The sequence below is a fragment of the Arvicanthis niloticus genome, chromosome 18 (assembly GCF_011762505.2).
Source record: "Arvicanthis niloticus isolate mArvNil1 chromosome 18, mArvNil1.pat.X, whole genome shotgun sequence".
Taxonomy (NCBI): domain Eukaryota; kingdom Metazoa; phylum Chordata; class Mammalia; order Rodentia; family Muridae; genus Arvicanthis; species Arvicanthis niloticus.
In genome coordinates, this window is record NC_047675.1 from 32,773,558 (window position 1) to 32,800,138 (window position 26,581).

The following is a 26,581-nucleotide window of genomic DNA, read 5'->3' on the forward strand; positions in this document are numbered from 1 at the left end:
GAGGCAGGGGCAGGGGCAGAGACAGAGGCAGGTGGATCTCTGAGTTCCAGGCCAGCCTGGTCTACAATGAGAGTTCTAGGATAGCCAAGGCTACATAGAGAAACTCTGTCTCAAAAGCAAACAAACAAACGAACAAAAAAACCTAGTCTACCACAGTCAGCCTCTGTATTAGTTTTTCAATTACATTTCTTTGTTTTGTGGGGAGTAGGGCGTGTATGCCATATCATGCATGCCATAGGTGCATGTGGAGGGAGGTCCTACAGCAGCAGCAGGAGTCAGTCCTCCCCTTCTGTCCTCAAACTCTGGACATTAGGCTTGGTGGCAAGTGCCTTTACCCATTAGCCATCCTTTTGGTCTTGAGGTTTTGTTTCTTAACTAAAATTTGGCTATTGGCTTCTGTCAAAAAATATATTTATTTTTTGACAAAAGTATTTGGGTACCTTATGCTTTGAATGGAATAATTTGAGCTCAAGAAAAAATTTTTTTAAGGATTTATTTATTTATGTGTATAAGTTCATCATTGCTCTCTTCAGACACACCAGAAGAGGGCATCAGATTCCATTACAGATGGTTGTGAGCCACCACGTGGTTGCTGGGAATTGAATACAGGTCCTCTGAAAGAGCAGTCTGTGTTCTTAGCCACTGAGCTATCTCTCCAGCCTGAGCTCAAGAAATTTAAACTAAAGCTGTTACTATAGTTCTCGGCATCTTTGTTTGGAAAATATTCTAATATACATTGTTGGCATTAAGATAGCTTACTTTTTTCTTTTAAGGCAGTTTTGATAACTTATCAGGCTGGTGTTGAGTTAGGTTTGTAGCCTAGACAAGCTTTGAACTTGGGAATCCTTCTGCTTTAACCTTTCAAGTAGCTAGGATTATAGGCCTGTATCATTAGGCCACCTTAATTTTTCTCTCAAAAATAATTATTGGGCAGACTGGGTGTGGTGGTGCATGCTGCAGCCTCATTCACAAGCGATATACCTGCCTCTGCTCAGTGGTAGGGAGCTTGCCTGGTACTTAAAAGGTCCTGGGTTCACTTACTGTTACTGAAAGGAGAGAGTAAGGGGAGCATTGCACATGTACCCTCCTATCCGTGTGTGTGTGTGTGTGTGTGTGTGTGTGTGTGTGTGTACATATTAATGCATGATATACCACTGAGCTACCTCCCCAGCACAAAAATTAAAAACAGTGTCTTCATACCGTTTGTTTCATTGATGCTCAGTTTATACTCCCCTCTCCCCCTTTTTATCAGTCTTGTACAGATGTGAAGACACAGCTAAGGTGTCGGGCCCCAGCATGGCTCCGCCGTCTATGTGGGCAGCTGCTCTCTGAAAGGTTGATGAGACCCAATGGCGTTCAGGCAGTAGTCCGGGGCATTTTGGAAGGAGCAGGTGGTAAGAAATAAATAACATGTTTCTGTTACTTTAGTATCTGTTTCCCTTTGAGGTAGTCAGAGGTAAATCGCTGGCCTTGCACCTAAGAGGCACTGAGCTCAACCCCAGTAGAGCATGCTCAAAGGCATGCAGATGGGAGGCTGATATAAGTCAGGCGTGTTGGCACATTTATGACCTCCGCATACTCAGGATGAGAGAGAGAGAGAGAGAGAGAGAGAGAGAGAGAGAGAGAGAGAGAGAGAGAAAGAGAAAGAGAGAGAAAGAGAGCGCGAGAGAGCAAGAGAGACAGACAGAGAGAGACAGACAGACAGAGAGAGAGAGAGAGAGAGAGAGAGAGATTAAACTGGTCTACATTTTGCAAAATGAGACCCATTCTCAAAACAAAACAAAACAAAACAAATAAAAGGACCAGGAGAGATGGCTTAGTGGTTAAAAGCACTGGCTGTTCTTGCCCAGAACCTGGGTTCGGTTCCCAGCAACCTCGTGGTGGTTCACAGCCATCTGTAACTCCAGTCCCAGAGCATCTTCTAGCCTTTCAGTGCATATACATCATGCAAGCTAAACAATAATACAAATGATAGAAAATGAATACATCTTTGAAAACTGGACTTCGGTCCATATTTCCTTCTCCCTCAACTTACAAAAGCATTGCTTCTTAGGGCTACTAGCAATGAATTCTCCTTTTCTCTATGTAACCCTACATAAAGATGGAACTCTTTATGTAGACCAGGCTGGCCTTAAATTTGTGACATGGCTCACCACATCTGGCTTTTTTTCCCCTTTAGAGACAGCTTCCCAAGCACTGAGATTGAAGGCTTGCACCACCACACCCAGCTCAGAGGTTTTTACAGAGGAAAATTTTTTTGGTGGGAGATAGAAGAGGTTAAGAGAGGGTATGGGGAGGACTTTGATAAAACATTTTATATATTTATGAAATTAAAACAGAATAAATAAAATATAGAAAACAGTGTTTCCTGTAGAGAAAAAGAAACATTCTTATCCCAAATTTTAAGGCAGATCCATCACCTAGCACTTTCTGTGAGGACTGTTGTGAGCGTTTGATGTCTCTTTCCATGTGACAGCGGGGGCGGCTGGTGGGAGCAGTGCTGAGGCCACAGCTGCCGACTGGAGGAAGTGTGACTTGATTGCAAAGATTCTGGCCTCTTGTCCTCAGCAGTCCCTTTCCCCTGAGAGCTACTACAAGGACATCTGCCCACAGGTAAGTCATCTTGTTACTGCTGGTGCATCAGGTGTGTCTGCTAATTCACATACAGGGCAGCAAATGCTCTGAAACTGAAGGAAGAGCAATGTAGTTTTTCATTTTGCTACTTAGTGGGTGACTCTTTTATATTGTTTGAGACAGGGCCGCTGTAGGCTAGACTGGCTCAGAACTTGATGTCGAACCCAGGTTGGGAGTGATCCTCCTGCTGTAGCTTCTCTAATGCTGGGGTTACAGGTGGGAGCTGTGGTGTCTGATGGGGACCAACACCAACCAGTACCACCACTCTCTCCTGTGTGCACATGCATGCACACACCCACATCATCCTGTGTCCTGGAGCTACAGGTATTTGCTGGCCAGTTGTCAACTTGTCACAAACTAGAGTCACCTGAGAAGAAGATACCTCAACTGAGGACTTGGCCTCTGTGCATATCTGTGGGGCATTTTCTTGATTAGTGATTATTGTGGAATGCCCAGCTCACTGTGAGCAGTGCCACCCCTGGGTAGGGGGTCATCAGTTGTATAAGAAGGCAAGCTGACAAGCCATAAGGAGCAAGCCAGTCAGTAGCATTCTTCCTTCCTCCCTGACTTCTGTTTCAGTTCCTGCCTTGGCTTCCCTTGATGATGGACTGTATAACCTGTAAGCTACAATGAACCCTTTCTTTCTACAGGTGATCTTGGTCAGAGTGGTGTACCCCCACAACAGAAAACCAAATTAGAATAAGGCAGTTGTGAGCTGCCTGGTGTGGGTGCTAGAATCAAACTCTGGTCCTCTGCAAGAGCAGTCAGTGCTCTTAACTGCTGAGCCATCTCTCCAGCCCCAGCTCCTTCTTACTAAGTGAATAGAAACCTGTGGACGAATACAACATGATTGTTAGGTTTAAGAGTGGCTCACCGGATGGGCATAGTGGCTCACACTTAAACTCCCAGAGTTGAGGATGTCAAGGCAAGTAGATCTCTTGAGTTTGGACTGCACCATTGGGGGAAAAAGCCTCACCAAAATTTCATCTGGTTATCTCTTGTGCATGTTTTTAGTTTTTAAACTAAAATGAACTAAGTGTTAAATAAGTTAAATTAACTTGGTAACAATTTAAAAAGAAAAAACTAGGCTGGAGGTGGACTCCATGCTTAAGAGTGATTGCTATTCTTTGAGAGGACTCAAGTTTGGTTGCCAGCACCCATATCAGGCAGCTCACAAAACCCTGTAACTCCAGTTCCAGAGTATCTGACCTTCTCTACCAGCCCCCAAGAGCAGGCACACACACACACACACACACACACACACACAGAGAGAGAGAGAGAGAGAGAGAGAGAGAGAGAGAGAGAGAGAGAGAGAGAGAAAAAATAAATCTTGCCAGGCGGTGGTGGCACACACCTTTAATCCCAGCACTTGGGAGGCAGAGGCAGGCGGATTTCTGAGTTTGAGGCCAGCCTGGTCTACAGAGTGAGTTCCGGGACAGCCAGGACTACACAGAGAAACCCTGTCTTGAAAAGCCAAAAAAAAAAAAAAAAAAAAAGAAAGAAAGAAAGAAAGAAAGAAAGAAAAAAAGAAAATAAATCTTGGCCAGGGATGCTGCCACATACTTATAATCCAAGCCCTTGGGAGGAAGCGACAGATGGGTCTGTGAGTTAAGTGGTATCCATACACATGTATCTGTGACGCTGCTACACATAACAAGATCCAGGCCAGCCAGAGTTACATACTAAGACCCTGTCTCAAAATGCCACCTACCTAAGTTTTCCAAAGCAGAAAACAAAACTGTAAATTGCCACCATTACCACTACCAATAGCCTCTTTAGCTTGTATCCTTTGATGTTTGGTTGTTAAATTAAAACAGTTCTGTCAACTCAGTATTCAGTAGTCTCTCAGTGACTTTATGATTTTGGCTTAAATAAATGCTTTTTTGGGCTGCAAAGATGGCTTAGCTGTTAAGAACACTGATTGCTCTTCTATAGGACCCAGGTTTAATTTCCTGCACCCACATAGGGACTTGCTCTCAGGAAGTCCAGTCCCAGAGAATCCAACACTTTTTCCTTGTGTCTGTGTCAAGGCATGCATATGGTGCACTGACACACGTGCATGTAAAATACCCATACACATTTTATGGTTTATTTTTTGTTGTTGTTTGGCTTTTTTGATACAGGATTTCTCTGTATAGTTCTGGCTGTACTAGAACTCACTCTGTAAGCCAGACTGGCTTCAAACTCACAGAGATCCTCCTGCCTCTACCTCCTGAGTGCTGAGATTAAAGGGATGTGTAACATTGCTTGGTTCTCATATACATTTAAAAAAAATGAAAAACTATAAATAGTTTCCCCTCTTATGTAGTGTTATTTTTTATTGTAGATTCTGGACTTATTCCATCTTCAAGATAAATTGACAGCACGGCAGTTTCAGAGAGTGGCCACTACCACCTTCATAACTATGTCGAGGGAACGTCCAGAACTGGCTGCAAAGTATTTGCTTCAGCCCATGTTAGTACCTCTGCAGCGGTGTTTGACCACAGCAGGTAAGGGAGGGAGCTGCAGTGTGCCTCTTACAGTTCAGACTTACGGGTTAAGTCTGGGGTCTCTCTGTCTTCAGTTTTCCCTCTCTCCTCCTAGCTTTTTACTTGGGAAACTACTTTTCCCAAGTTCTAAGAAGAGAGCACTGAATCCCTGGGACACACTTCCCCAGTCACCAACTGTTCCCATTTTGGTCCCATTTGCTTCATTTCTCTCTGCACACATGAATGTAGTTTTTTCTGGAACATTGAGAGTTAGTTGTAGACGTGATGACATATCACTCCTAAATCCCTCAGCATAAATCTTCAAAGAAAAATGTCAGTTTCTGTCTTTTAAAAAAACTTTAAAAACAACCATCCAAATTTCACAAAGAGCCAGCCAGATAGCTCATGGGAAAGGTGCTTGCTGCCAAGCCTGGGGACCTGAATTCAGTCCCCAGGACCCAGCTAGTAGAAGGTCAGAAGGAACTTCTGCAGGTTGTCCTCTGACGTCCCCCATGGGTTGTGGCAGGCAGGTGAGCACATGCACAGGGGTGCACATACAAATAAGTAAGTGTCGTTTTAACCATTAGAGGAAGCATAGTCATCCTTTCAGTTGACTATTGAGCAATGACCACACTTGGAAATTTTCACATAGAGACAATACTGTCAGGGCTTGGCCTGGACCTGTTTGTTCCTTCCAGGACCAGGCTATGCGGGGTCTGTTTGCCAGGTGGTCTTCCTGTGTTATATTACATTTGCAACATTATGTATTGGTAACAAAAGGGACTAAATAAGAATATGACTGGGCTAGAGAGATGGCTCAGCCATTAAAGGCTAGGCTCACAATCAAAAATATAAGAGTTTGGTTCCCAGCACCCATGGCTGTCCCTCTAACCAAGGGAAAAAAAAAAATACGACTGATTCCTTTTGAGGGGCTGGTGGTCCTGGGAGGCTGGACCTGGAGCCTCAGGTCCTCAGGCGAGTGCTTTATGAGTAAACTATAACACTCCCTCCCACTTAAAATTATTTAATTTAATTTTGATTTTTAAAAAAAATTTATTTGTTTTGTTTTTTGTGTACGGATATTTTGCCTGCATGCACATATATGTACACCACAGGCATGCCTGGTGCCATGGATCCCCTGGCACTGGAGTTACAGTTATGAACTGCTATGTGAGTGCTGGGAATTGAACCTGAGTCCTCTAGAGAACATCCAGTGCTCTTAACCACTGAGCCATTTTAAAAAATTTTTTTTATTTAATGTGCATTGGTGTGTTGCTTGCATGTCTGTCTGTGTGAGGGGGTCAGAAAAGCTCTGGAACCAGAGCTGCACCAGGGATGAGCTGACGTGGGTGCTGGGGTTGAAGCTGGGACCTCTGGAAGAGCAGCCCGTGCTGTTAACCACTGAGCTCTCTCCAGCCCTTTCTTTGTTTTTTGTTTTTAGTTTAGCCACATGTCTTAAGTTACTCAGGCTGACCTTAAACTCACTTTTTCACCAGGCAGGCTGTAAGTAAATTTCTGAGCAGTCTGCCTCAGCCTCTGCCCACCAGGCTGGTGGGACTGTGACCAGTCCCATCTAGGTGCACCTTTGCCATTGGAAAAGTCTGAAGAGGAAGCTTTCTTATCAATATTTGCTTTCCATGTTGTTTTCTCATTCTTAGTCCCGTGTGGCAATCGGAATGACCACATTTTATTAGTCTTTAAGATAGACATGGTTTTGTTTGTTTGTTTGTTTTACATGCTCCTCTGACTTCCATGTGTGCATTGTGTTATGGCACTCCCTTGCCCGGTATCTATGAGGCCCACCACTACCATCAAACAGTTCAGGGAGGACTGAAGAGATGGGCCAGCAGTTAAGAATACTTACTGCTGTTGCAGAGGACCTGAGCTTAGTTCCCACCACCCATGCTGCTCACAATCGTAGCTGCAAGGGATCCCTGTCTCCTTTTGGCCCCTGTGGGTATCTGTTCTCACATGTACAGATATACATACACATAATTAAAAATAAAAAGATAAAATTTAAACAAAAAACAGCAAAACTTTGAGCATGGCAGCATATTCCTATATCCTAACACTTGAGAGGCTGAGGTAGGAGGGTCATGAATTTGAGGTCAGCCTGGGCTATTGAGTAAGACCGTCCCAACAAAGCAATTCCATCTGCACAGATTTTGGACTAGAAGTCTAGCTGAGTAGACATTCTTGTTTAGCTAGCACGAGGCTCTGGGTTCAGTGCCCAGTACTGCATAACCTGAGCATAGTGGCCCATACCTGGAGTTCTAGCACTTGGAAGGTGGAGTAGAAGTTTAAGGTTATCCTTGGCTACATAAGGGGTTCAAGGCCAACCTGGGCTACATGAGAGTCTGTCTTTTAAGAGGGTAACAAAAGAAAAAAAGAAAGAGAAGAAAATGTCATTGATTCATTTATCCCATTTTTTTTTCATTTGTTTTTCAAGACAGATTTCTCTATATAGCCCTGGCTGTTCTAGAACTTACTCTGTAGACCAAGATAGCCTTGAACTCATAGATACACCGGTCTCTGCATTCCAAACTCTGGGATAAAGGTGTGCACCATCACTACATGCCCAATTTTTAACTTACATAAAGAACAATATATAATCAAAAGATATATATCTGAAGAGCTCTTTATATTTATTTATTTAAGTTTGGGTTTTCATTTGCTTTTTGGTTTTTTTTTTTTGGTCTTCGAGATAGGGTTTCTCTCTGTAGCCCTGGCTGTCCTGAACTCACTCTGTAGATCAGGCTGGCCTCAAACTCAGAAATCTGCCTGCCTCTGCCTCCCATGTGCTGGGATTAAGGGCCTGTGCCACCACTGCCTGGCTGGGTTTTCATTTTTTAAAGCAGTTATTTTTATTTTCTAAAGTCCATAAACATTTTGCCTGCATTTATGTCTATGTACTACATGCATGCAGTGCCTGAGGAGGTCAGAAGAGGGCATTGGATCCCAGGAACTGGAGTTAGGAATGGCTGCGAGCCGCCAAGTGAGTGTTGGAACAGCCTTGGTCCTCCATGAAGCGTAGTAAGTGCTCTTTTCCACTGAGCCTTATCTCCATCCCTAATTTTGGATTTTGGCGACAGGGTCTTACTATGGAGCAATAGAGCACAGAATGGCTTTGCACTCAGCTGTGTTGTCTCAGCCCCAAATATGCTGTCTTCCTCCTCAGCATTGCAGCGATAAGATTATAGGCATATGCCCCCATAGGGGGCTATTTTAATACTCTGTTAATAAGACAAAAGTCCTCTGTTTTAGAACTCGTTTTTTCCTGTACAAGAGCTGGCTGACATCAGTAACATCAGGTGCTCCATGACTGTCACATATAAACAGCATGTCATCCAGTGGTGATGCTCACTGTCTGCTTTTACCTGGACGATCTTACTAATAAGACTTGGCTTTGTTAGTGTCTTCTATTCAGAAAAGTAATGAATGGAGTTAATTTTCTTTATTTTCAAAGAGATTCCAGAGAGTGCTATGGTGCCAGGAACTATTTTGGTGACTGAAGAGGAACTTAGCCGATGTGTTGAAGATGTGTTTAAGGTTAGTAATTCAAGTTGCTGATGTTGCTAGTTAATGTTCATACTTGAAGACCTTTTGTTTTTGGAGACTCTGGACTTTGAACACAGGCCTTCTGCTGGCAAGCACTATACCACTGATCTGTATCTGTAACTTTGCCTCTTAACCAGTACTTCCAGAATTTGAATGAATAGGGGCTAGAGAGATGGCTCAGCAGGTTAAGAGCACATACCACATAATGCTTTTACAGAAGACCTGAGTTCAGTTCCCAGCACCCACATCAGGTGGTTCTCAACTGCCTCACTCTAGTCCTGAGGGATCTAATGCCTCTTGGCTCCTCAGGAGCCTGTACCTGCACATACCCACATATACAGGAGTACATACAAATACATATAATTAAAAATAATGAATCTTAAAAAGAAAGGAAGAAAGAAAGAAAGAAGGGAAGGAAGGAAGAAAGAAAGAAAGAAAGAAAGAAAGGAAGGAAGAAAGAAGGAAGGAAGGAAGGACAGAAAGAAGGAAGGAAGGAAGGAAGGAAGGAAGGAAGGAAGAAAAGAAAAGAAGGAAGGGAGGAAGAAAACAGTGGGTCTGGCTAGCTGGCCCTGGAGGTATGTGCCTGTAATCCCATGCTCAGGAGGTAGGGGTAGGAGGGTCATTGTAAATTCAAAGCTAGCCTGGTTGCTATAGCAAGCTCCAGGCCAGCCAGGGCTTTACAGTGAGACCCTGGCTATCATCATCTCCTTCCGCTTCCCTACTACCAAAAACCAAACCAAAACAAAGAAAGCATGCCTCTATTTATTTATTTATTTATTTATTTATTTATTTATTTATAAAAGATAACCTGTTTCATCAGTAGACGGGTTTGGTTAGTTTATGAATGGCAACATTTAGACACTTCTGTAAAAAAGAAAGGAAGGAAGGAAGGAAGGAAGGAAGGAAGGAAGGAAACTAGTCACTTGAAGTCAAGACTGTGGTAACCTCCTTATACTGCTCATTTTTGTACCTTTTTACTGCTAAATTCTGTTGCATGACACACCTCATTTTTGCTTGTTGGTAAATATTTGGATGTAGAGTAAAAAAATTTTTTAACAGCTTTGCTGACATATGTATACAGTTTGTACATTTAGAAATACAAATAACAATCAATGGCTTTTAAACTCGTAGATTAGTACAAGTATCACCATAATTAATATTAGAGCATTTCATTGCCTCAGAGAAACTCCCAGAATTGCTTAGCTTGTTGCTCCCAAATACCTGCATCGCCACTTCCCAGTCCTCTTGGCCTGGAGAAGGAGCTGCTTGCCTGTCTTCTGCCTCTATAGACTTACCTGTTCTAGACATTGCCTAAAGTCAAGGTATACAGTATGATCTTTGTGAATGGCTTTTTTCATTTGCTATGTTTTAATGTTATTTTGTATCGTAGCATGGATCTTTTTTATTACCAAATAATACTCCATTGTATGAGTGGGCCATGTTTTAGCTTCTATGACTAGTGCTCCTTTGGACATTTCAGGTTCACGTTTCCGTATGTGCTTTGGTCAGGCTGTGGTTTGAGAGGTTTCCCCAGGGTTTCATGTGGTGGAAGCTTTGTCTTTAGTGTGGCAATATTTGGGGGGTGGTATGGAATCCTTAAGAGATTGTGCCATGCCGGGTGGTGGTGGTGCATGCCTTTAATCCCAGCACTTGGGAGGCAGAGGCAAGGCGGATTTCTGAGTTCGAGGCCAGCCTGGTCTACAGAGTGAGTTCCAGGACAGCCAGGACTACACAGAGAAACCCTGTCTCGAAAAACCAAAAAAAAAAAAAAAGAGATTGTGCCTAAGTCTGAGTGGTGGCACATGCTTATAACCTAGCATTTGGGAAGCTGACGCAGGAGGATTAGAAGTTCAAAGTCATCTTCAGCTATGTAGTGAGTCAGAGGCCAGCCTGGGTACATGGGACACTATTTTAAGGAGGGAACACGAATACACACACACACACACACACACACACACAGAGAGAGAGAGAGAGAGAGAGAGAGAGAGAGAGAGAGAGAGAGAGAGAGAGAGATTTTGAATGTAATGAAAGGCAGTTGGGTAAACTGAGGCACTGCTCTCAGAAAGCACTGATGGAGTTCTGGGAACCCTGGCTGGTTCTTAGATTAGGTTGTTAGGAAAGAAGAGGCTGTGCCCTCCCTGGTGATCTCCCTGTCACATGTCCTCTATTGTTATGCTGTGTGCCTTCCCCCATGTGACGGGGGCTCAGGGCTCCCTCCTCAGAGCCAGCGCAATGCTGTTGGGACCTTCGGTTTCCAAAAGTGATTGCTTAGAACAAAACAAGACCAGAGAGATGGCTCAGCCAGTAAGAGCACTGGCCGCTGTTCCAAAGGACCTGGCTTCAATTTCCAGCATCCACATGGTGATTCATGTCCATCTGTAACTCTAATTCAGTGGATTGTAAACCTATGGGTTACAATCCCTTTGGGGCCGAACTAACCTTCCATGGAGTCACCTAAGACCCTTGGAAAAATACAGATATTTACATTACAATTCATAACAGTAGAAAAATTATAGTTATGAAGTAGCAACAAAAATAATTTTATGCTTGGGAGTCACCACAGCATAGGAACTGAGTGTAAGGGTGGCAGCATTAGGAAGACTGAGAGCTGCTCTAATTCCAGGAAATCCATGCCTTCTTCGGGTCACCTCAGGCACCAGGCATGGATGTGGTGCACAGATATACAAAATGCAAGCAAAATACTCATACACATAAGATAATCTTTTAAAATGTTTAAAAAAACCCCAACAACCCCAAACTCCTGGGCTGAATGTTGTAGGATATACCTATAACCCCAGCATCTGGGAGGCATATTCTGAGTTTGACAGTAGACTGATGTACGTAATGAGTCCAAGGACAGCAAAGCTGCGTATCGAGACCCTGTCTCAAAAAATAAACAATAGCCAGGTGCTGGCGGTGCACTCTTTTAGTCTCAGCACTCAGGGGCAGAGGCAGGTGGATCTCTGAGTTTGAGGCTGGCCTGGTCTACAGAATTTGTTCCAGGTCAGCCAGGGCAACACAGTGAACCCTTGTCTTGGAAAAATAAAAAATAAGAAACTCTGTAAATATTACCGAGTCATGTGCATTTCAGTATAGCATCATGTTTTCCATTCTCCTGGACAAGTTCTAGGAACGGGACTGCTGGACCTCTGGTTACCCTGAGGAACTAACTGCTTACGGAGTTGCCAGACTGTGTTACCCTTCTCCTAGCAGGCTGGGAGGGCAGAGAAGCAATGTTTATTTTTATGTTTTAACTTTTATTTTTTGAGATAGGATCTTATTGTGTAGCCCTGGCTGTTCTGGAATTTACTATGTAGATCAGGCTGATCCTGTACTCACAGAGATCTACCTGTCTCTGCCTTCTGAGTGCTGGGATTTAAGACATGTGCCACCATGTCTAGCCTCCAGAGAGTGAATGTGAAGTCATAGTCTTTTATGTAAGTAATTGAATACTTTGGTTGTGTTTAAAATTTTACATATGACACTAATAAATTTATAGATATAAGATACATGCTTAAAATTTCAAAAATCAATCAAGCATCGGTGCCTTAAGTCTTTAATCGCAGCACTTGGGAAGCAGTGGCAGGTGATCTCTGTGAGTTCAAAGCCAGCCTGGTCTAGGGAGCAAATTCCAGGACAGCCAGGCCTACACAGAGGAATTGTATGTCACCTCTCCTTGTGCCCACCCACCCTTCCCATATCCCTACCAAAAAAAATTCAAAAATCAGCTGTGCATGGTGGCTCATGTCTTTAATCCCAGCACCCTAGAAGCAGAGGCAGGTCAATCTCTGTGAGTTCAAAGCCAGTCTGGTCTACAAAGTGAATTCCAGTTCTAGCCCAGCCAATGCCACACAGTGAGACTCTGTCTCAAACCTCACTTCCCCAACCAGAAAGACAAAACAAACAGCCACAACAATAAAGACCCTTTCTATGAGGAAAGTCAGCCATCAGTTTTCTGTAAGCGCTGAGTATGTTTGCACTTTAATGAGGGCAGAGGGACACTGCAGACAGTTACTGTTCCCTGCGAGGTCCTGGCAGCCAGCTGCAGTTAGAAAACAGAGGAACTGTGTATGCTGGAGGAAAATGGTAAACACTGTGTGGAATTTAGCAACAAAGGCAGTGTAATCTTTATTAACATTCTGCTAATACTAAATTATAGTGTACAGTTTACACGTAGGAAATGAGGAAGACATCTGGAAAGCGGGAAGTGATCCAGCTACACGATGGGTAACAAGAGGCTGTTTAGTTTCCAAGAGGCATCTGGGAACATTTCCAGCTGTTTTCTCTCTTTCCCTTCTGTGAATGGATTCACTGAGATAAAATCCACATAACGTACAGTACACTCATTTGAAGTGCACAGTCGAGGGTTTTGTGCAACCGTGATCACAATATAATCATAGGAAATCTCTCCCTAAGGGAGGCCTCACATCCTTACCTAGCATTCCTCAATCTCCACCCCGCCCCACCCCAGCCCCGAGCAACCACTATTCCACTTCCTGTCTCTATATACTCACCTACTGGAGACCACACAGATGTGGTCTTAGCGTGACCTTCTCCCTCTGAGGCAGGTAGTCCAGGCTAGCCTTGAATTAATTATCTTCCAGTGCCCTTGTTCTCCTTTCCTTTACTATTTTGAAAATCTAGAATACATTTTTACAGTGATTTCAATATCTTTGTCTTCTAATTCTACTATTTAATTTTTTTTTCTGAGTTTGGGCATTTTGCATGCATGTATCTGTACCTCAGGCACACAGTGCCCTCAGAGGCTAGTAGAGAGCATTGGATTCCCTGAGTCTGGAATTATGAATGGTTGTGAGCTGCCATGTGGGCTCTGGAATTGAACTCAGGCCCTCCTGAAGAACAGTCGGTACTCTTAACCACAGGGCTTTCTCTCCAGCCTTCTTTTGGGTGGGGTGAGATAAGTCAATCTACTTATGAGGGAATCTGCCTCCTTTTGGGGGAATCAATCCTACTGATCCCCCCCCCCCCTTGAGACGGGGGGGGGGGGTGAGGAAAGGGACAGCCCTGGCTGTCCTGGAACTCACTTTGTAGACCAGGCTGGCTTCAAACCTGGAGACTGATCCTCCTGCTTCTGCCTCCTGAGTGCTGGGATCAAAGGCTGTGCTACCACTGTCGCCTAGTTTTGAGTGCTTTTTTTTCTTCCCTGACTATGGGCTCTAGCTTCCTTGCATATCCACTAATTTATGCATTTTGAGATACTATTCACATGTCATAAAATTCACCTTGTTTTGGTAGTGCTGAGGTGGTAACTCAGGCTCTCAGGCATATTAGCCGTGAGCTGTGTCTGAGCTTCCAGTACTAAGTTTACCTGTATCTTTTTTTTTTTTTTTTTTTTTTTCCAAGACATGGTTTCTCTGTGTAGCTCTGGCTGTCCTGGAACTCACTCTGTAGACCAGGCTGGCCTCGAACTCAGAAATCCACCTGCCTCTGCCTCCCAAGTGCTGGGATTAAAGGCGTGCGCCGCCCCCCCCCCCCCCCCCCCCCGCACCTGTATTTCTTAAAAGGTAGTCCAGGTAACCGTGAGCCCTTCATCCCCTTGCCTTAGTCTTCCAAATGCTGGGATTATAGGCTGTGCCACCACCCCTGGTGAATATTTTAAGGGCCCTCTATAGAGGTCTGGCATGCACCCCCAGAAAAGGCCAGAGATTGCATGCTAGAAGTGCATCCTTCTAAGAGCATTCACCTCCCTTTTTAAAAGACTAAGCTGTGACTTCTTAATTTTCTTTTGGCTTTCCTCTGGCACATCAGAATTGTACAGTGGGAGTAAGAGGAAGGAAGATCTCTTGACAGGTGCATCCTCTATAGCAGAGAGATGGCGGTTAATATGGTAGCTCTGGGGGGCCGGGTGGAGCACCCCCATGTAGGTGTACACTTCATCCTGTAAATTATCTGCACCCACAAAGGACTAAGGGGCAACTCCCTAATGAGGGTCTGGGGCCAGGCCTCTCCCTAATGGAGGTCTGGGACTGACCAGCCCCACAGTACTTGCACTCGTTTGTCCTCCTGGCACCACCTGACTTCATATTTTCTTTGCCTGGAGAGGTGAACAGGCCCCGGTGTCTTGTTGGCATAGGAAACTCACTGTGCTTTCCTATTTGGACGTGTTCTGCTCTTTAGCAGACAGGCCGTATTCTCAGATGGGGGAAAGGAGCTGTCCTGAAGTATTAATTACAGCATTTGCCCAAGGCTTTGAAAAGCAGAAGAAATACTATGTAGGAAAGTCTACAAGATAGTTAATTTGTTTATTTTGTATTCCCTCATTTCCATTTTATCTCTGTTTCCAGATTTGATGAATCTTGACTTTAATTATCCAGGTCATTTCCCATCCAGTGCAGTGGGTTTCTAATTACAGTTGCGTTGTCAGATTGCACGTTTGACTCTTTTTGGATTTTTAATTAGTCTTACAGAAAAAGTTAGAATAATAGAAACTTAGATGAGAAGAACCTTTAGAATAAATTTAGAATAACTATTTAAAAATTCAGACTCTATAGTTGTTTCTTAGACTCTTTAGGGGATTGGCTTAAGGATTTCTAAAGTCTTAAAAATTCAAGGATGAGCCGGGCGGTGGTGGCACACGCCTTTAATCCCAGCACTTGGGAGGCAGAGGCAGGCGGATTTCTGAGTTCGAGGCCAGCCTGGTCTACAGAGTGAGTTCCAGGACAGCCAGAGCTACACAGAGAAACCCTGTCTTGAAAAACAAAAAACAAACAAACAAACAAACAAAAATTCAAGGATGCTTAAGTCTCTCGTGTAAAGGGTTAGGATTTGCAGATAACCTGGGCATGTCTTTCAGTATAAATTTTTTCTTTTCTTTCTTTCTTTCTTTTTTTTTTTAAAGATTTATTTATTTTATGTATGTGAGTACACTGTCACTGTCTTTAGACACACCAGAAGAGGACATCAGATCCCATTACAGATGGTTGTGAGCCACCATGTGGTTGCTGGGAATTGAACTCAGTACCTCTGGAAGAGCAGTCAGTGCTCTTAACCAATGAGCCTTCTCTCCAGCCCCTCAATATAAATTTTTGTTTCTTTGAGACACTCTTGAGTTGCCCAGGCTGGCCTTCAACTCAATGTGTGTGTGTGTGTGTGTGTGTGTGTGTGTGTGTGTGTGTGTGTGTGTGTGTATGTATGTATATATGTAGATTACCTTGAATTTCTGATTCTCCAGCCTCTGCCTTTCAAGTGCTGGGATTACAGGTGTCCACCACAGTGCCTGTTTTATGCCATGCTAGGTCTTGAACCCAAGGATTCATGCTTGCTAGGCAAGCTAGTCTACCACCTGAACCACATCCTCAGCCCGTTTGTTCAGCTTTTGTTTTTAGGATAGGGTCTTTATGGCCCAGGCTGGCCTCAGTCTCTCTATGTGGCTGAGGCTTGTTTTGAACTCTTGATCTTCCTGTTTTCACTTCCCAAATTCTTTTTGTTGTAGTTGTTGTTTTTTGGGGGACAGGGTTATTTTGTGTATCTCTGGCTGTCCTGGAACTAGCCCTGTAGACCAGGTTGGCCTCAAACTCATAAGAGATCCACCTGTCTGCCTCCTGAGTACTGGGATTTAAGGTGTGTGCCCACCACTTGGCCCAGTTAATTTTTTAAGGGCTAATGACCAGGGAAATGTCTTGTCTGTATTCAGTATGTGTGCACTCGCCCCAGTGTTTTAGTCTGTCACTGAAACTACAGATGTGCAGTCCGTGAATGTGGAAAGCTGATTTCTTTTCTTCTCTCCCTTCTCTTCCTTCTTTCCTCACTCCCCACCTCTCCCTCCCTGGGTTTTCATTCCCCCACCTTCCTCTTCCGCCTTCTTTTTGGTGTTTTGAGACAGGGCCTTGCCATGTAGTCCAAGCCGGCTTCTAACTCACTGTTTTCCCGCTTCAGCTGGCTGTGTATTTGGAGAAGTTTTACAGCTCCCCTTAGGCCCCAGCCCTCAGATAGCTCCCCATTAGCCATGCTCCCCTCGTGGTAGTACATCTGTTACAATTGATGAACCTGCATTGACATATCAATACTATCTTTTTTTTAATATATATATGATACTCCAAGTATCTTTTTTTGTTGTTGGTGGTGGTTTTTTTGTTTGTTTGTTTTTGTTTTTTGAGACAGCGTTTCTCTGTGTAGTCCTGGCTGTGCTGCAACTCATTCTGTAGACCAAGCTGGCCTCTAACTTAGAAATCCACCTGCCTCTGCCTCCCAAGTGCTGGGATCAAAGGCATGTGCCACCACTGCCCGGCTCAATACTATCTTAATCTACAGTTTATAGTAGAGCTTACTCTTAACACTGTACATTTTATGAATTTTCATAAATTAACTTTTTATTTTATAGAAAAGAAACAGGGAGACTAGAGAGATGGCTCAGTGGTCAAGAGAGTTGTTTTTGCAGAGAACCAAGTTCAGTTCCCAGTACCCACATGGTGGCTCACATCCATCTGTGTAAAAGTAACGTTTATTCTCCTGTAGTAATTGTTGTCTCCGTCTGCTTCAGCCTCTGAGACTTACTGCTGAATAAGCTCACCCTTTTTAGTTCTTTTTGAACTCTAGTTGGTTCAACTCAGCTGTTCTGGCTCATACTCCTCTCAAGGCTGACTGATTTAATCTGGTCTCTCCTTCCCTCTACCAAGCGCCCCCCCACACCCCCCATTCTGTCTGTCTCTCCTGAATTGCTCTGCTTGGCCTCATATTGACTTTGGCAATCTATTCTAATCTTCTGGTTTCTTCTTGTTCTCTGGCTCATTCTATCTTCACCTGTGTTTAGCTTGTTCTCTCTCTGTACCTGCCTATGTACAACTATCCTGGTAAAGCTGCCTCCTGCCTTCTCTCTCTCTCTCTCTCTCTCTCTCTCTCTCTCTCTCTCTCTGTACTTCTCCTTAAGTAGCTTCCTTTCTTCTCTCTCTTCTCATGAGAGTTGGGTGTATCCGATTCTGTCAAATCTTTCTCTGATTCATCACTTTGTCTGCCACCCAATTAGACCTCACTTTGACACATGGATGCTTCCTTCTACAAACTAACTTTACCTTTATTGTTTGAGATTAAAGGTGTGTGCTTAAAAAACAAAACAAAAAAACCTAGAAATAGTTTTTTTTCAGTAAATAACATTTACAATTCTCGGTGTGACCAAGTACCCTACAACTCTAGTTTCAGCAGATCTGATGCCTACTTTTGACCTCTGTGGGTACCAGGCATGTACCTGGTACACAGACATGCATGCAGGAAAACTGCTCATACACATAAAATAGATATATCTAAAAATATATATATTAAAAATAGTAAAGAAAGAAAATCCAAAAACTTGAAGTAATTTTTTTTTCTAGAGCTCACAGCTCTGGTAGAGATAGTCAAGTACCCCCCCCCCCAACACACACACACAAAACCTCTGTGTGTGTGTGTATATATATAAGTGTAAAAAACTTAAGGAGTTTTAAGGCTTTCTAGGGAGGAGTAGTTTTCTTACCTTAGCCTCTTTCTAGAAGCAAGCCTCTTTAGAAATTTTATGTGATTGAACTATGACCCTAAATTTCAAGGAAAGGACCAGCAGAAGTATCCTTGAGTACTACGGGAGTTATAGATGTTGGGTTATCAGTTCTGACCCTGTGGTGTGATGTAGTGGGAAAGCTGGGACCTCCAAACATATATTTACCATTTAAGTTGTAGGGATGAAAAAGGTAACCTTTTTTTTTTTTTTTTGGTTTGAGACATGGTCTCATGTAGCCTATGTTGGCCAGAGACTTGCTATGTAGCCAAGGCTGGCCTTAAAATTCTGATTCCTTTTCCTTCGCTTCCCAAGTGCTGGTTTTATAAGCATATGCCACCATGCCCGGTGAAATAAGGTAACTTTTGGTAGGTTCATAGCATACTGTAGCACATAAGTGCTCAGAAACTGTCAGTTCCTTTTTGGCTCAAAGAAACTCTTTTTAAAAAAAGACTGTTTTAGGCAATATGTTCTGAAAGCTTGCACAGTGCAAAGTACTTGCTATATTAGGTAACAGTCTTGTTCTTTTTCTTCTCACATGTCTTAATTAAACTCAGCAAGTGCATTAGAAGTTCTGGAATGCCACTATCAAAGGATCCCTTTTCTGCAGTCAAGGGCAGCATTTGACTAGCTTAGTCTTTAACAGGTAAAATCAAGCTCGAGCCTGTTCTTAGTGTCAGTGTTTTATTTATCCATCTTGATTCCATCTGATCTGAGTAGCCCCATCATGATTGTATTAAGATAAAGCCATACATTAAGGACAACAGTTTCATTTACTATAGTATCAAAAGTAATTTTAATAGCATAAAACTAAATTTGCATTGTGTACAGCTGTGCATTTGACTTAAAACATGAACTGTCATAATCAACCTTTTCTTTTTCTTTCTTTTTTTTTTTTTTTAGGGACAGGGTTTCTCTGTGTAGTCTTGGCTGTTCTGGAACTCACTCTGTAGACCAGGCTGGCTTTGAACTCAAAAATCCGCCTGCCTCTGCCTCCCAAGTTCTGGGCTTAAAGACGTGCGCCACCCCTTTTAATAACTGTGTGGTAAATGTAAAAGCTGAGACAAGGGCTGGAGAGATGGCTCAGCAGCTAAGAGCCCTGGCTGCTCTTCCAGAAGACCTAGGTTCAGTTCCCACATCGTGGCTCACAACTGCTTGTACTTTCAGTCTCAGGCATCAAAGACCCACCTCTGACTTCCTCAGGCATGGGCACGTGAGTGGTGAACATACATATATGTGCTTCCAGGCAAACATGCATACACATAAGTGAAGTAACTCAAAGACTTCAATGTCTTGGGAACTGGGAATGTAATTCAGTGGTAGATTATTTGCCTAGCATTATTTGCCTAGCATGCAAGAAATTCTGGTTGGTCCCTAGCACTACATCAAAACAAATATCATTTTCATGATAGTGTGGGGTTGGACTCCAACATTTAGGAAGCAGAGGCAGGAGGATTACTGTGAATTTAAGGTCATCCTTTGACTACCTAGTGAGTATTGGCCCAGTGGGGGCTACATGGTAAGATACTGTTTCAACAATTCCAAAGCATGTGGCTAGAGAGATGGCTCAGCAGTTCAGAGTAATACTGCTCTTCCAAAGGACTGGAGTTTGGTTCCCAGCACTCATATCTTTTTGTTGTTGTTGTTTTGTTTTGTTTTGTTTTTGAGACAGGGTTTTTTCTGTGTAGTCCTGGCTGTCCTGGAACTCACTCTGTTGACCAGGCTGGCCTCGAACTCAGAAATCCGCCTGCATCTGCCTCCCAAGTGCTGGGATTAAAGGCGTGCACCACCAATGTCCACCCCAGCACTCATATCTTAAACTTCATGGGATTCTAGCTGCAGGGGATCTGATCCCCTTTCTAGCGTCCATGCACATATGGCACACAGACAGATTTATATACCCATAAAAAACGACTAAATAAATTCCAAACACGCAAACAAACAACCTTCCAAAAGTGTCTTATCCTTCGGGCATCATGGCACATGTATGTCTCTAATCTCAGCACTGGATAATCAGAGGTAGGTTGATCTCTGTGAGTTTAAGGTCAACCTGGTCGACATAATGAAACCCTGTCTCAAAAATAAAAATGTCTTATCCATGTTTATTTATGTGTGTGTATATATGTGTGTACACACACACACACACATATAATCATATATATGATTTTGAGCAAGCTTATTGGTGGCAGAATCAAAATTCACACCCAAGTTTTCTATCTCCTGACTCCCTAGTTAGTTCTCAGTAGCTATAGTGGTCTCTGGGGCTGTGCTCCAGACTGTAGTCATAAGGCTGGAGAATGGCTTAGTAGTTCAGAATCTGTACTGCAATTGCAGAGGACCAATGTCAGATTCCCAGCACCCATGTCAGGTGGCTCACAACTGCCTGTAACTTCAGCTCCAGGGGGATTCAGCCCCTCTGGCCTCCATGAGCACCTGCAGACATACCCATACACACAATTACAACGAGAAGACTGTAGTGACAGTCTCTGAAATGAGGGGTGGAGCTTGTGATGATGCCTTTCTGTTTTGTTTTCTCTGAAACAGAAACACATGATTCTTTTACCTAAATTGATCAATATAAAGTTTAGCTTTATGTTTAGATTTTTCTTCTGTAGCTGAGGTTCTGTAATCCTGTTAACTGATACTCAGTGAGTAGTCTATAGCTATAGGTTTGATAAAGAGAGGGCTGGGGAATGTGGCTGTGTTGCTAGGATGCTTGCTTAGGACATGTGAAGCTATGATATATACAGGATATTTTAACTTCTCCACATAAGTAGATTGTTATGAAAATAAAAACCAGACACTTTTGCTCACTGTGTCTCTTCTCTAGTCCTTCTCAAGAGTGTGTGCCAGGACCTATTGCGTGTGAGCGCTTTGCCAGGTTGATCCAGAAATGACGGAGGGCTAGCCACTGCCCTCAGGGATCTGCCAGTCAGGCAGAGAGTGGCAGTAATGTTCAGTGTCTACCTACTGAACAGTGTCCAGAAATGTGGATCTGCCCTCTGTTGTACAGCAGCCCAAAACCTACATAAAGACTTGAAGGCCTGTACAACATACATAGACAGCTTCGATAGCTGAGGTGCAGTCTCAGGCCCTTGGAATCTCCTGAAAGGGACAGAGGAATCCAAGCCTGCCCTCAGGGTCATTTGTACAACTCTATATTCTCAGTGCTTTGAGTGGTAATGGTTTCCACAGCTCCCTACTGGTCTCTACGTTTTACCCCTCAGCCCTCTGACTAGAAAACCACAGCACCCATTTCTTCACCCTCAGAAAGCGTTTCCTAAAGCAGAGTTGAAACTGGCCTTCAGAGCCTGCTCCCTTGCCTGCTTTAGCATTAAAATCCCTTTGCAGTTATTAGTGATCTTTATTTCTATAAATACTCCCAGTAACCAGAAACATTTTCAGCCACAAAGGGTTTTATTTTGAATACCAGGACTGATAGAACAGAAAATGGAAATTTGTTACACTTTAATCAAGTTGAAAGTTTAGTTGTTTCAATAAATATTTAAATAGTAAATTATAAAATAGGTCCATAAAACTAAGAGAATATGAGCTCGGGCTTTAATTTTTTTAATTTTTATGTGTTTTAGTGTTTTGCCAGCATGTAGGTATGTGAACCCATTGCCTATAGAGGCCAGAAGAGTTCTCTGGATCTCATGGAAGTGGAATTACAAAGAGTTGTCAATCACTACGTGGGTGCTGGGAACCGAATCATGTTTCTGCTAGAGCAACAAGTGTTCCCAATTGCCTAGCCAGCTCTCTGTCCCTGAGCTGGGTCATTTTAATATGTACTGTTGGGGGCCAGCAAGATGGCTAAGGGAGTGAATCTTAGCTTGCTGCTACATCTGATGCCCTGAGTTCTGTTTCCCAGAACTCATAAGGTGAAAGGAAAGAACTGACTCTTGCAAATAATAATCTGATTTCCAAATGTACGCTTTACGTGTGCTGTATACACGCACACACACACACACACACACACACACACACACACACACACATGCACAAGTAAATATAATTTAAAAATTAATGAATAGTATTGCCGGCTTTATATCTACTACAGCCAATCAGTCTATCATTAGAATGTAGCTCAATTTCTACAGAACACAGAAGTTGGATTTGATTACTGTTTTTCTATTCCTCCTCCTCCTCTCCTCCTCCTCCTCCTTCTTCCTCCTCCTCCTCCTCTTCCTCCTCCTCCTCCTCCTCCTCCTCCTCCTCCTCCTCTTCTTCTTCTTCTTCTTCTTCTTCAATTTTTTTATTTCTATTTTTTTTTTTAAAGATAGGGGCTCTCTATGTAGTCCTGGAGTTCTCCATGTAGACCAGGGTGGCCTTAAACTTATAGAGCTCTTCCTGGCTCTGCCTCCTGAGTACTGGGATCAAAGGCATGAGTCACCATGCCTAGCTTTTGATTACTGTCTTTCATTGAGTCCAAAACTTATGAAAAGACAGAAGCATTGTCATCAAGAAGGTTTGGCAGATATAGATTTGGACTCAGTACAAGAAAGAATATTGATATTGAAAGAATATTGATTGGAAAAGAGAAGAAAGTCATGTATGAATCAAGCAGAAGCATTGGACTCTTGGAAATGTCACAGAAGTGTCATTTATAGAGATGAGCCAAAAGGGACATTGACTGTAAATCTTTCTACTTTAAATATTGCTATTTTTATATTCTATTTTTTCTTACAGCCCTTCCCTCTGCCTAGTGGCTGTTTTCCATCCCCCTCACAGGAATGTAAGCTCTTTTGAATATACCTACAGGGTGTATTTACATGACCTCAAACTCGCCTAGCGTGTAACTGACACTTAGTACTTGCGTGCTGAGCCTTTGTATAAAATAGCAGGGCGGTGGTGGCACACGCCTTTGATCCCAGCTCTTGGGAGACAGAGGCAGGTGGATCTCTAAGACTAACCTGGTCTTCAGAGTGTGTTCCAAGAAAGCAATCCTGTCTTGAAAAAAATGTTTTAATTAAATAATATATTTGTATAGATAGTTGTACAGTTTTTTCTAAATATAAAATCACTGTTTTTTGTTTTTTGTTTTTTTTTTTAAATTGGAAAATGCTTGATTGAAGCTATGTTAATGCTTGAGTTGGGGCTGTAGCCCAGGAGTGGAGGGCATGCTCAGCTGCTTGAGCTCTGGGCTCAGTGTCTGTCACTGCAGAAACAAAACAAAACAAAAACAGTAGCATTTGAAGTGTGTTGGCCTTATCAAAAGATGCTGGTGCAGAAGGAAGCTCCACAGTACTTACTGTGAAAACAGGGCTCCAGAGCCAGACAATAGGCCCTTACGTTATCTGGATCTCGTCTTTTACCTCCTGTAGTTGGGGATGCTGTAATTAGGCCTGCATATTGCTTCTGAACACAGCCCTCCAAGGCCCTTCATTTGCAGCTTATGGAAATTAGATCATGCACAGGAAACAGGCTCTTTAGTTATCAGGTTCCACAGAGGAGTCAAGAGGCATGAGGAGTGTGGAAAGTTAGAGTTCATTTAAAGGGACAGGGTTTGCTGGTAACACAGAGCTTTTCCCAATGCACACAAAGCCCTCTACAGACTTCCCTTTCCTAGAAACAGCACTGATTTGTACCCCAGCGATGTCTTCAATGTTCCCATCCTCATCTTTAAATAGAACAGCTAAAACTAACAGGGAGTATATATGCATATACATTGTGTTTGCATGTGTATGTGCGTATGTATGTATGTGTGTGTGTATGTATGTATGTATGTACATGTGTGTACCCCTGTGTGATATGTAGCCTTTGCTGGCCTGGAACTATATAGACCAGGCTGAGCTTGAACTTGTGTGAAGCAGTCCTCCCACTTCTGTCTCCTGAGAACTAGAGTTACAGGCATTTGCCACCATGTCCAACTTCAGATTGTTAGAAGTTTTTAAAATACAGAAGTGATTATTTTATTTATTTATTTATTTATTTATTTATTTATTTTTGTTGTATGTATGGGTACATGCTCACAGGTATATGTGTACATATGTGTGTGTATGTACTTCAGCGGCCAGAGATCAGTGTTAGCTGGCTTCCTGAGTCTTTATATTTTGAGATAGGGTCTTTGACTAAGCTGGGCTCGTCGAGTTGGGTAGACGGGTGGTGAGTGAGCCCTGGGGTTACTCCTGTCTCGGCTTCCTAGCACTTGGGTAACCCTTGTGCCTGTTCCCACTTTTTATGTGGATGCTGGGGATCAAATTCAGATTCTCATGTTCTCACAGCCAGTTCCTCCCCACCCCCCTGTCTTTTTCTGTCTTTTTCTCTCTAAAAGACAGGGTATTCCAGGTTAACCTGGAACTCGCGCTGGCCTAAAACTTTCAGTGATCTTGCTCATTCTACCTTGGTGATGCTGGGATTGTAGACATGAACCATGCGCCCTTTTTTAAAGACAGGGTTTCTCACTTTAGCCCCAGCTGGATCAAACTCACAGCAGCCCTTTGCTTTGGTCTCCTGAATGTTGGGATTTCGAGTTTGAGCTACTATGAGCATATCCTTTGAACAGTTCTTAATTTAAAGAGATTAGAGCAGCCATGTAGCATAGTTTGGAAGCGATGAACCCCAGTGAGCTTTTTTTTTTCTAATCTAGGTTTTAGTTTAATTTTCCTTTTTTTCAGCCCCAAGGACAGTCTAGCACAGGCCCCACCACTGAGCTCAACGCCTTGTCCTTCAGACTGGGTTTTAGTTTTCCTAATTGATAATAATTAACTGTTACACCAGCCTTCTGCAGTGGGATAGTTAACTGTAAAGATTACAGTAGACACATCAAGAAGCTTAGAGGCAGCGGAAGCTAGGAAGGCAAGGGTCAGGAAGTGGGTGGTGAATTCCCTTGTCTTTGGGCTGTTTTTCAGTCTGGTTGTGAGAGAAGGTGCTGGAACCCACCCTTCACTGCTTTCAACCAACATGGTTCCATTGGCAGGCTGAGCACAGACCTGAACTGTGTGTATCAGAAGAAAGTACTGTTTAATAGAAACTGCAGCTTCTGTGCAAGGCTGGCAGTGAGCTCTCGTTACTCTGGCCTGGTTGTGGTATGTCTCACCGTGTCCTTGTCCCTAGGTTTATGTGGTGGCAAATGAGCCTCTCCCAGTGTTGCTGGACTCGCTGCTTCCGATCCTCGGGGTGTTCTTTTCTCTCTACTGTTTTACTCAGCAGAGTGTGTCTCACATAAGGTAAGCAAGCAGGCTGACACGCTTAGAATTAGATTCCAATTGTTTGTAAACAGTGAAGTTTAAATTAGGGCGCTATTTCCTCTCAAAGTCAGGATGATGTTTACAGATTCTCTTGGCTTACACAGAAAAGAATGAGGATTTTGCAAGTTGAGGGAAATTGGCTGTAGTTTTGGGGATGATTTTTTCCGTAGTATATTCTATACAACAGAAGGGAAAGGTATTTCCATAGATCAACATGCCATTGTTTGATCAGTAAGAAATCCTGCGTTTTACTGTCTCTGGGAAGGGGGAAACCAGTGGTAGATCATAATGCCCTGGTGGATGGTTGGAGGGTAAGTTTGAAAAGTCTGGATTTGAATGTGACACATTGCTTAAGCATGGGGTTTGCCATTAATATGCAGAGTCTTCATTATAGAAGGACGGGGCTTCTTAGTCATCTAGAAAACACCTTTCTGTGTTACTTCAAAACTGATTGATTTAGGGGCTGGAGAGATGGCTCAGCGGTTTAGCAGCCCTGGCTGCTCTTCCATTCCCAGCACCCACATGAAGGCTAATAACTGTAACTCCAGTCCTAGGACATCTGATACATAGATATGCATGCAGGCAAAGCATTCACACACATAAAATTACATAAATTATTTTTAAAAAAGATTTAGTTTTGGATTAGCTGTATTTTCAGTCATTTATGACATTTTGTCCACATGGTAAAGAGTTTATAGTTACATCCTTTCCTGACTTACTGTGAAGACAGTGTGTGAACTGGAGTCCCTAGCAGGGTCCCTGACAAATAAGAAGCTCAATGACTCATAGCAATCATTAGCATGGCTGCTGATGGTGAAGACACTCAGCCTGGTAGTTATGATTAAAGGCATGTGCAACCATGTCCAGCCTAAAAATAAAAATAAATATTAAAAAAACCCAAAACCCTAAGTTCTCATAGCACTGTTCCATCCTCATCAAAGACTGACAGGAGATGCTTGTGCCTACCCCAACCCCTCCTAGTTAGATGGCACTGATAAAGCATCAGCCTTTTGCATAAAGGCCATTTCTTGGTCACCAGCTATATAATGGGTTTTTTTCATTGCAAACTTTCATTTATAGTGTCTGATCTGAAGGTAGAACACACTTGAAATAAGAAAAAAAATCACTGGCTGCTCACATGGCAGCCAGCAGTGCTTCTAGAGCCAAGGGTCAGGCTGTCCCATGGTGTTTGTACTCTGAGATTTGCAAGATTCATGCTTCCCTGTCATGTGTCGGCAGCCAGTGGC

General features: G+C 43.1%; 1 protein-coding gene across 1 annotated transcript in view; it reads left to right on the forward strand.

The window, feature by feature from the left end:
• Tango6 (transport and golgi organization 6 homolog) overlaps positions 1-26,581 on the forward strand; it is a 175,439-nt gene that overhangs the window by 11,583 nt on the left and 137,275 nt on the right. Inside the window, exons 4-8 of the mRNA XM_034522335.3 lie at positions 1,253-1,394; positions 2,477-2,613; positions 4,961-5,123; positions 8,569-8,651; positions 25,201-25,313. Coding sequence (XP_034378226.1) covers positions 1,253-1,394; positions 2,477-2,613; positions 4,961-5,123; positions 8,569-8,651; positions 25,201-25,313 — 638 coding nt within the window. The remainder of the gene's footprint in view (positions 1-1,252; positions 1,395-2,476; positions 2,614-4,960; positions 5,124-8,568; positions 8,652-25,200; positions 25,314-26,581) is intronic.